The following is an 11,825-nucleotide window of genomic DNA, read 5'->3' on the forward strand; positions in this document are numbered from 1 at the left end:
ATGTTATGATTTTTGTAAAAATCGATCAAGCCATTTCTGAGAAAAATTAGTGATATTATTTGATACATACACACAAACACACAGACGTTGCTCAGCTCGAAGAACTGTGTCGCATGGGTCAATTTTTACTAGTCGATTTTTCAAGTGATAGCATTACCTTTCTGTATGAGAAAGGCAAAAAACTGAATTTCAAATGTAGTCTTAAAATAAAGTCTCAAGTGTTTCCATATACGTATTCATTACCACTAAATTCTATGCAATGCAATCAAAATCATACAAAACGCCCGGGTGGACTAGGGTAGGAAGGGGATCAATAGATGTTTTGCAATCCAGATAAGATAGACAGCGGCAAATTTATCGTCTCTTGTTGAGAGTGGACGCATTTTTGCGCGTACCAACGATAGCATCTACTCTATAGTGCCGATGATTGCCACTCTTACTTCCACTCCTACTTCTACTACTGCTAGTACCGCATTGCAATCTCTCACGTAACGATCTCACCGGCTCACCTAGACGGGATTATATCAAAACTGTCGAGAGATCACGAGATCATGTTACTGGCGGCTCAACAGTTGAAATCATTCGCGTTCTAGACTTTGTGGTGTTCAGTTGTGTACTTCACTTTTATCTGTTAGTATTATTTTAGGGGTCAGATTATATTTGACAAGACAACATGAAGGTGCTAATTGCTTTGGCGATCCTCGGATACTCATCACTGGTTAAAGCTGTGAGTTTGGTTTTCAATTAAGCAGTGGTGTAATTGCAGAACATTGTTTGATATTGCCGTTTAACTTGTGTTGCAAAGAACAAAAAAAAAATGGAGCCAACTGATGGAAGCCAGTAACTTTTTTGAAAGGGTGTAGTGATCCATATAACAGTTGCATTGAAAAAGTGAGAGCATTGTCAAAGCAATTTGATTCAATTGGTGCCCTGTAAACAACATGTAGTGTTTCCGAAATGAAAGTGTGATTTCCGATGTGAGCTCTACTTTTCATGGTGGACTAATTGAGAAAGGGTTTTATGATGTCATTACCAAACGTGTTCGGTTTTACAATGGTTCTCTATATGCAGATGTTGATGATATTTACAAGTCCATCGTAATAGTGTTCTTTAATTATCGATTTGAAACAGTTCCTTCCAGAGTAATGAATAGAGACGAAAATGTTACTAAATAACTTTTATTAAATTTGTTTTACTAACAAAGGTGATGTTTATTCATTTGGTCTTCGATAATTATCATCGACTCTAAATACACTAATATTATTTCTTGATCTAAATATATTTTCAGACATATGAAAAGACAAATTTTCCATAAACTTTTTCGTTAAAGTCAGATTTTGAGTGTCAAAAAAAGTCTTATGACTGCATTCCATATATTTACGTTCTTTTATAAATATAAAAAATAAGTATAGCATTCGCTCAAACATTGGAGAATTTTTCCGAAGCCCGGAGGACCTAGTGTCATATACTAATCGATTCAGCTCGATGAACTGAGCAAATGTCTGTGAGTGAATGTATGTGTACCTGTATATGTGTACAAAATTAATAGACGTGTTTCTCAGAGATGGTTTGACTGATTTTGACCAAACTAACTAAGGGTAATTTACAGGAAAACAATCTTCAAATCAAAACTGCTTCAAATAGCAATAGGTTTTACTGTTTTCCTAAGATTGTAAGTAGAACCTTTATTCATGCAAACTGAGAACGACAAAGCACAGATAAAAATATTTTGTGAATTTACATGAAATATTTGAAGAAAGAATTCGAATTTAAATATACTTAACAGCCCTTCATATTTCAATATATTTTCGAAGTAGAAACGAAGCGTTATTTTTTTATAGTCTTGTTTCGATTTTACTGGTGTCTATTTCATACACAGATTATATTTACATTTATTTTCATGCACATAATTGAAGCAGGAAATTGAATATAAAGTTACTCACCAGGTCTTTACTTTTCAGTATACTTTGAAAGCAAAACTAAGCGTAATTTGAAATATGTTGTATAATTCATTGAAAATCAGGGCATTCTAATTTATTTTTATATCAATGATGGTTTTCAATCAAATGTCGTGTAAATTTCATTTATTTTACTGCGACGTTTTACCTTTTATATATTATATATATATATATATATATATATATATATATATATATATATATATATATATATATATATATATATATATATATATATATATATATATATATATATATATATTTATATAAATAGGTATAGAACTCGCTCAAACTTTCGAAAAAAGGGCCGAATGTCATATACCAATCGATTCAGATCGACAAACTGAGCAAATGTCCATGTGTGTGTGTGTCTGTATGTGTGTTGTCAACAAAGAGGTCGAGATCTCAGAGATGGTTGGACCGATTTTGATCAAACTAGTCGCAAATGAAAGGTCTCCCCGTCTATTGAATGGTTTAGAGATCGGATGTTTCTTTTTTGAGTTATACGAAGTTTTATGTCAAAATTTTCAGTTTTTTGACAGTATCTGTCACAATTGACATTGAAAACAGAATATGTTTTCAGACTTAGATTTCGCACGGTAATAGATATCCAACAAGCCATAGATTGTTAAAATCCGTCCATTTTTAACGGTGATATCGAAATTTTTATGTAAGCGACTTTTCCCCCATATTCCAGTAGTAGAAGTTCTGAGCGCTGTATGGCAAAGAAAGGCTTGGGAGCAACGTAAAACACGATTTTTTATACTGTTACATGCGATTTTTTTAAGTACCAAAAAGACTGAGTACAGCATCCTTTTTCATGACATTTTGCCGAAGACCGATTTTAGCACGGTTCGATTTTGGCAACATAATCGTTCGAATATGACATATTGGAAAGATGGCAGTACTTCCGAATTCAGAACAATTTCATAATTATATTGATTTAAACTGCTTACAGCAATAAATGCTGGAAGAACATAACACTCATATACCATTCGAATCAGTTCGTCGAGATCAGCAAATGCGTATGTGACAAATAATTTCACTCTATTTTTCACCTTTTTTTCGAAGATGACTCAACCGTTTCCTACAAACTCAGATTCATATGAGAATTCGAATGCTCCCAAACAAGGTTCCTGAATTATGTTTGGATCCGACTTCTGGTTCCGGAACTACAGGATGATATGTGAAACGAAATTAAAATTGTGTAACTCATTTTCCTCGTAGATGGCTGAACCGATCTAAGATTCAAATGAAATCTAAGAATCATCTAAGATTTGCTGATTAGAATAGTCGACAACCAAATAAACGTATTTCAGTTTTAGTGGTATTCAGTTTTCGATTCGGAAGGCACCCAACAATTCAACTCGTACTACGATTTCTCAAAGATGTCTACACTGATTTTTAAACATTTTGAAACAAATGTAAACTACCCAGGTTAATTTGTCTGACTTCGGCTACACCGATTTTCGAATACCGGCTCCAGTATCGAAACGTTTCTCAAAGCTCAATCGTTTTCTCAAATAAAACCAAATCGAATTTCAGAAACAAAAATTCAAATTAAATTAAACTTTTAGTCCCACACAAAATTAATTAATTTGATTCAATGCTGACTTCCGATAATCCTGATGATAATCCCTGGTTCCTGAATACCGGCTCTGGAAGTACCTTAAATTACTGTAAACTCTAAAGTGGAACTTACTTCGACATATCATGGAATGTTTAATCGATTGTCCCACTTGTAGATAGAGTAATGAGTGATCAAAATGTCAAATTGCAGCTTAAAACGACGGTCATTAAAATAATGTCATGAAAACTTAAACACCGAAGAATATTCATGCCATAAACTCATGCGGATTGATAAAAAAAGGAATCATCTCTCTGCTAGGTGGATTAGGCACGTTTTTTAAATTAAATATATTTATGCGAAAATTTTATTTCTCCAAATTGGTGACAACTAAATTAATTGCAGTCTTAATATTGACCTTGAAGTTACTTTTCATTGATTTCGCTATTCAATATGAGCTTCAACTAAGCCCAATTTCTTTCAATTAGCGCTTACGAACTCTGCTGAAGATCATAAGCAGTAAATTAAACACGTTATCGTTAATTAGCGCTTGCATCGTTGACTTAGAGTGTTAGTGCACAGACGAATTTAGTGCAATCAGAAAAAAAAAACAATTTTTCTTGATTAATGAATAGATTCCACTGAAAGGCTTTGGAAAGTGTGGCATAGAAGCTTGTTGAACTTCGAACAAGACTAAAATGTTCTTTTGCTGAATATTATGAATGCTTTCAGTTTCATTTATTTCGATAATATATTTACAGTATGACAATGATTCCATAATATGAATTTATTGCTCCATTTTTTGTACGACTTCGTTCATTCGCCACAAGAGCATATTGCTAGCCATACCTTAATCTTTTTGTCAAATTTTACATCTGCATGTGCATGAATTCCGTAATAAAAACGCATGACATAAAAACGCTTCGCATCACATTACAAACTGACTGCAAATTTGGAGAAAGTCTGACCGATACGCACCATTTTCACACCAACATTTTCCTGTTTCACGGTGGTATGCTATTTTTCATCGAAAATTTTATCCATCTTTACAAATGTGTGTAAGCATTAACAACGACAACGTTAAGAAAGTTTGCTTTTTTGGGACAGTATATACATACCACGTTTAACTCTTATATCTAATCTATATTGGATTTGATTTCTTGGATATGTTCGGCAGAAAAAAATCGTATTTATTTGTTATGATGAGTCAAAGACGAAATGTAAAATAAATCATATATTCACGTATCATGAATTTAGGGGGAAAATATTTTTTCCCATATTTATTTCGTAGCTATCTGATGATAAGTTGTATTAATTTATTTTGATATACCCGTACAATCGTTCTTAATTTGTATTATTTCCAAGTAATTTTCAAAATCTATGTATGCTTTGTATGTGCATATAAAGTTGATGTAGGCCAACGGAATCGTATTTCTGCACTATATCCTCATGTACAGTGAATATAAGGCTTGGTTATTACTTGGGTTGTTTCTGTTATAAATTTTCTCACATTCTTTGGTATTATGTTGGACCAATTGCTGCTCTATATGTATACTGGTAATGTGGCTAAAGTGGTTGTTTTGGAGGGTTGGCATTTTTCTCTTAATTTTTGATCACCTCTAAGGAATCCTAACCCAACATTCTTTAAAGAATTGTATTATTTTTTTTTTATCTAAACGAAATCCGGTTCGAAATAATGGTTCAAAGAAATCATTTGTTAGTGCTTATGTCAATATTTTCAAAATAATTCAAACATATATTTTCTCAATTCAACATAGTCACTTCTTTTTCTCAATGAATTTGAAATGTTTACAAATTTTTAAATAAAAGACGACTGAATCGAGACAATATATTTGCAACCTTATAAAGTCCATCAATCATCGATAGAAAACATCTCGGTCAATAAGCGCAGAATAATTTAATACATTTGAAATTATCAGTTATTAACATCATAGGTATATAACTTTGAAAGTTTTCTTCCAAGTCCTAATTTTAAAGCGCTGAGTGATTTCGACTGGAAAATTTGAGCAGTTAGGGTATAATTTAGAAATATTATAGTAATTTAGAAATATAATATATAAACACTCATCTCAACAGTATAAAAACATTACTGACCGTAAGCTGAATCGAAGCATACTACAGCATGGTCCGATCTGAAATATACAAGAGTGATTTCAATTTGCTCTTTTTGTTTTTAGCTGTTTTAAATTTGCACGATAAGTGTTTCACTCACTACTTTAATAAAATATTTTAAACTATGGAAATTCCGTAATAGTAAATTTTGGAACAACATAACTTCATTCGAACCGATATCCAAATATTCATTACAAATGAAGGAATAGTATAGTTAGTGCAGATTGTAATTTATTGTTTTTTTTTATCCTACGACAGGATCAACCAAAAAAAGCGATGGCATTTCTGCAAGGTACTTCTGGTGTGTTCGGTAACGTAACTCTCTCACAGCCATCCTGCACCGAGCCTGTGTTCATCGAGGTCACCGTATTCGGCCTCACACCCGGTAAGCATGGGTTCCACATTCACGAAAAAGGAGATTTGAGCGACGGCTGTGCCAGCACTGGTGGTCATTACAATCCAGATAAGGTTGGTTTCGGAAGTGCGTTTATGAATCGAGTTATAAATCAAATAAATTTTTAGGTAACGCACGGTGCTCCCAACGATCAGGTGCGTCATGTAGGCGACTTGGGTAATATCGTGGCTGATGAAACTGGTCTGGCGAAAACATCGTTTTCCGACACTGTTGTTTCGCTTTACGGTAGCCGTAGTGTCCTTGGTCGGGCCATTGTTGTGCATGCCGGTGTTGATGATTTTGGAAAAACGAATCACCCAGACTCACTAAAAACTGGTAACGCCGGGGGACGAGTTGTGTGTGGAGTTATCGGAGTCCTGTAAATATTAGTGGTTTATATTTTTAAATCTTTTTTTCTGATTATCATTTTGTGACGTTGTCTAATTTTTTATTTGTTAATTTATCGCTTCCCATTGTACTGAGTATTCATACGATTGTTGAAAGGTAGCATTAAATATTGGCAACAACCTCTTATACACGTATCTCTAATTGAATCATCACATCACCTGAAAAACCGGAATTTATTGCGTCGTGCTTTTTATATCTCCAATAACTATTCGTGGTGTTGATTGATGGTTGTGGTTTGTAGCCTGTTTCATTTGCATTGTCATTGTTTACTTTTACTACGTATCGTTTGGTGCTGTCAATATGACCATCTTGTTGTGTGCACAATAGAGTCTATAAAAAGCGTTCCAATTGTAATGTCACTGTTCTACGGTACGTATACTGCCCGTGCAGAAACTACATTCCCATATAAAAGTTGTTTTTGCCAAGTACTTTGCGAGAAGAACGACATATTACCGGTAAATTTTATTGAATCAAAAATATCATATCACAACGTTTCGATGGCATTATCTGTTCTAGCTATAATTGGAATGCACCAGAAGTGAAAAAGTTGAATACACTCAATGCATTATAGAACGCGTGGTTGCCTAGATTTTTTCGGTGCTTGTTTAAATAAAGTTCTCTTGAACTTCGAGAAAATTCCTTTATAATGCTTTTGACAGAAATGGAAGAACAATTGGACATTTGGAGGAACGTTATCTGTGGTATATTTTCTTCGGTCGTTTGATTGTTTGGTAGTCTCATTGACAGAGAATTTTTTTTTAAAACTTTACTTACGTCAATTTTTTTAACCTTAACTAGACAATCTAATCGTATGTAAAATCTAAAATTAATTACAGTTTCAATTAGGACGATCGGTGATGTAGATGTTTTGAAATCGCGAAGACAATTCTACATAGAGAATTCAAATTTAAACCACTGTTCTGCACGGGTAGTATAAGGGCATCAGAAATGTTAGGTGAATTGTAAAAAATTACAACCCGTACAGTTATTATTGCTTTGTGTGGCAAGTAAGTTACATTATTTACATTACTGAACAAAATTATTGCAATTAAAACTTCTCAAGCTTTTTGCTTTGATGACACTGAAACAACAATATGAAAGAAAACTGAAGACAGAAGCTATTACTGTTTTCCACTTTTCCAGGTACCCGTTCGATGAACCGGAGCAATTATGCAGCAGTAATCAATCAATGGTTAAACCAGCCCTAATAAGCCTATTGCTAACATTCTTAGCTCTACGGGCTCTTGGCAACTAATTCTTCACTAAAAATGGCATCGAAATCAGAGAGCCAGTGTCATTTGATTCCGGCAGTGCTACCATTAGAATGAATGACAGGTAGTTCATTGAACTGTACATTTACAAAATTTTCTTCTCCTTTTACTTGAGATCTACATGCGTCACTTTTGGAAGTGCCTGAAAATGAAAAATAAGTGGATTTTCGCGTGAGCAAAGCTTTTTGGCTTTTCTTTGTATTTATGTACATGTATCAGCACGCGAACAAACCTGATGCTTGTTACCTTATTTATTGAGTTTGTATATATTTATTTTAATTTTGTTACTAGGAGTTAAAGAAATTCTTTGTTTTCGACGAGTACATTAAGATTGTGGTGGCCAGTCTGGTTTCTGTCCAACACCGCATTGTATTTATTGCACTACCAGCGATATGTGAGACGCATGCCATTAACCTTGAAAATACTCAAGGCCAGTAACCAGTGCACAGCTTGAGTGATGAGTTCGAGATTATTTGAGAATCAATAAAGATAATCAAAGCTTTCAAATTGTTTTATTGTTTTAGAACGTTCATTACTATATTCTTCGGTAATCCAATAGTATTAACTCTGATTCATTAGTCCATTAATTTCATAATCAATATAGTATAGGTTAAAAGAAATTTTACAAAAAAAGAGTTTTAAAGTTGCATACCAATTGTGGTTATTTGAAGATCTGGTCTAAAGCCAATTTTGTGTTATTGTATATGACTCTTTATAATATTTTTTAAGTGTCGTCTTCGACTGACTATAGCAAATGTCATGGTTAATTTTTAAATGAACGTAAGAGCAAATGACAGTTTCTCTTTCAGTTATTACTCTTCTAATAATTACTAGGAATTGTAAAATCTAGGAAAACTATTAAAATCGCGTCACATTAATCGAAGCAGAAAGTAAACAAAGAGAATTGTCACTTGCCCTTATGCCCTTTGATAAATCAACCATCAACCAAGACTTAACTGTTCAACTTGAACCTCTAAGCAAACGATAAGATGTCAAGATGTTGGTTACACTTTTTATGGTTGTACCAGCTTCTGAAATGACCATAACGATATTTTTCATATCGATAGTTTCACCCCCACGACAAAAGGGTCCAAGTAGAAATGACCACCTCTTTTTGGTTATTTTTTTTTTTAAATATTACGGACCCATTACAGAAATTGGGGGTCAAAGGTGCACGACATCCTGGAAGGAGCGACAAATATCATATCTTACTGTTTGTATCGGCAGTTTGATTGACTTAGCTCTGGTCGTCACAAGCCCCGACCTCATGCCTACACGGTGTCAAATGATGACTGGTGACTCCTGTTTTTAGCAGAATGAGGAGGTGCGGAGTATTAGCAAGCGGTGGGACAGAGTGCAACTGTTGATAAGGAACTAACATCTTACTATAGATGTCTCGATTATCAACCCACTTTGTGACTGTTGCTAATATTCTTAACGTGGGAAGTGTGCAACATGTAAACTTTTATTAACAAAATTATAAATTTTATATTATTAATAGTAACTATCCTATTGCCCTGAGCTTAGGATGATAAACTACAGGGCGCGTACCCTGCTTGGCGGATGAGGGTGGGAGTCAATTTACACTTCGTGTTGACCAAGTCGGATCATACCGAGATCGATCGTTCGCTTAAAACGGTAAAACGAATTTATTATATCATCTGTATTTATCACAGAGTTGACATGACTGATACTGCTTGAAATTGACAATGGGCCATTGGGTTGTTTCAGGCATTACTGATGCAATTGGGATGCTTATTCACCCCGGCTCTGTGTTCTGTTCGAGTCGGATTGTTTCGATCGGGTGTGAAGTTTTGCGTTCTGTAGCTCGATCGAGTTCAGGTTTTTACATTCGTTTGACGGGGTCCGACTCGATCGGGATGCAGAATGGGGGTGATTAATATATCACATTCGTCCGGAACAGGTGAATTAAATTCAAAAAGTGGACTTATTATTATCAGAGATGCCAGAAAAAAATTTCAAATATCTTCAGACAGCGTTGCAAAAGTCTGTATATCTGAAAACAAATCTGCTGTTAGCAAATATTGCAGAAATTTCTCTATGATGTATTACTAAACGAACTTAGAAAAAAGGTCGCGACAATTTCAAAAGTCTGTAAAATTTGCAGATTTACAGACATATCTGCGGTTCTGGCATCTCTGATCAGGAATAGGAGCGGATTGACATCTTATGAACCGTTGGGGAAGTTTCAAACCTTCCGATCCGGTTCGATATCGGTACTGATGTTATACAGGTTGCATTGACGGCGAAACTGATCAGGGCAGGTGTGAAGACATTTTAAGCAATCGTGCCATTGTGTACATACTGTGGCTTCCCTGGACAATCTGGTGTTGAATGCGCATCCTTACCTTGCATCATATGATCCAACAGACTTACTAACACCTGACTTTATTTTATCTTATTTCATTTCATGGTGGGGGCGCAATGAAACGAGAATGTTGAAATAAGGAACTGTCATCGAAGGCCTAAGAGCAAGGAAATTTTAGGAAGAAGAACCCTGGGGCGTCTCCAGAGAACGACGAAAAGATGGTAACTGAGTGATAACTTGACCTTTGTTAAGCTGAGGTAAGGTGGGGAGAGAGGGGTAAGTGCACTATTGTTTTTAATGTCACTTTATTATTATTACCATTATTATTATTATTGTTATTATTGTAATTATTATTATTGTTCCGTACGTTTTATTTTCAGCCACAAAGACAGTAGTTAGTAGTAGTTAGTAAACTTCTAAATGCTATATTTCCCTATTTATCTCCACTATCCCTAACCTAATGTATCTGAAACCAGTGGGACTCAGAGCAGCGCCTGCTGGTGGAGGAAGCCGGTGTGCTATACGGTCTAGTGCATATCAACGGTCAGGCTTTAGTAGGCTCACAGCCAGCTTGAAGTGAACCTCACTCAAGCAGATGGGCGGACACGGTCTGCCAGGTTGTGGGCTGATAAATTACAATTACAATTACAATTACAATTACGGACCCATTACAGAAATTTCTTGAAAGTTTTCAATATAATGCCATTATGGTTTCTGCCTGTCTAATCGCTGTCAGACATAAAACTCAAATGTGACAAGCGTATCCACCAGAGTTTCGCCTCATCGATTCTGAGGGAGACTAGCTACAGTGATCAGAACCGCATGTGAAAATGTTCGTTCTTCTTTTTTTATATTTTCGTTAATATTGTTGTTAATGTTCGGGAGCTTGATATTGAATAAAAAAGGTTTAATTTCAGTTTTAATAGTCCAATGAACTTTCTTTTCACTGGATTACAAGCGAAAATCTCGCTGTGTGGCTGCGTCGAGTAGTTAAAGTACGGATAAAAAACCTTTCTTTCTTGCGAAATACTCGAATTTTCTCCGGAGTAATACGGTACACGCAGAAAAATTTATTTTAAATTTTAATATATTACACTTTGAATTCAAAGATATTTTATTTTGAATCAGCGCTTATTTTCATTTTCCTTTGATTCAAATACATTTGATATTTACATCAAAGCAAATTATTTTTATTTCTACGCACACAGAAATAAACAAAATAAACATTAAATTCAAATATATTGTGTTTTGAATTCAAATATATTTTATTTCCACCTGAATTTCATTTCACTTAGAATCAAATACAATTGTTATTTGATTCAAACAAAATAATTTTGTTTCTAAAATCATTTCACTTTGATTTAAATACAATTGTTATTTGATTCAAAGCAAATTAGTTTTGTTTCTAAAATCAGGCTTTCGGGCGACTGTGTGTAGATTCAATGATGTTTTTTTTAATTCAATAAATTGTTATTTGAAAAGAATTTTTGACTAATTATTGTAAATTAAATATTAATTATTGTAAATTAATTTTTTATTTATTATTGAATGCATTTTGTGCGCTCAGTTGAGTACGGTTGCGGTATTGACTCCTCTGATTCCTTTCGTTCAATAATTTCCAAAAGCTCTACTGTGAAACCGCTGTCTGGAATGAATACAAATGTTAGATAAGAATTCATAACCTACCTATCCTATGAAAGCACTCACTATAGTATCGCACAATTCGATCGATTTCAATCTTAGCCAAAGTTGTGTTAAATTTCAT

At 34.3% G+C, this 11,825-nt stretch overlaps 1 protein-coding gene across 2 annotated transcripts; it reads left to right on the top strand.

Moving 5' to 3' along the window:
• Positions 1 to 483: 483 nt before the first annotated feature.
• LOC131435207 (uncharacterized) lies at positions 484 to 8,238 on the top strand. 2 transcript variants are annotated; one of them, XR_009230469.1, is made up of 5 exons: positions 489 to 727; positions 5,917 to 6,126; positions 6,181 to 6,431; positions 7,297 to 7,467; positions 7,604 to 8,238. XR_009230469.1 is itself a non-coding variant. In XM_058602863.1 (4 exons), exons 1-4 carry the CDS (start codon positions 674 to 676, stop codon positions 7,713 to 7,715), a joined length of 627 nt encoding a protein of 208 aa, XP_058458846.1. In that variant the 5' UTR covers positions 484 to 673; the 3' UTR covers positions 7,716 to 8,238. The 2 variants fall into 2 exon arrangements, 1 of the variants encoding a protein (XP_058458846.1); XM_058602863.1 differs by lacking the exon at positions 7,297 to 7,467 and having other exon boundaries at positions 484 to 727.
• The last annotated feature ends 3,587 nt before the right edge of the window (positions 8,239 to 11,825 follow it).

The sequence above is a fragment of the Malaya genurostris genome, chromosome 3 (assembly GCF_030247185.1).
Source record: "Malaya genurostris strain Urasoe2022 chromosome 3, Malgen_1.1, whole genome shotgun sequence".
NCBI lineage: Eukaryota > Metazoa > Arthropoda > Insecta > Diptera > Culicidae > Malaya > Malaya genurostris.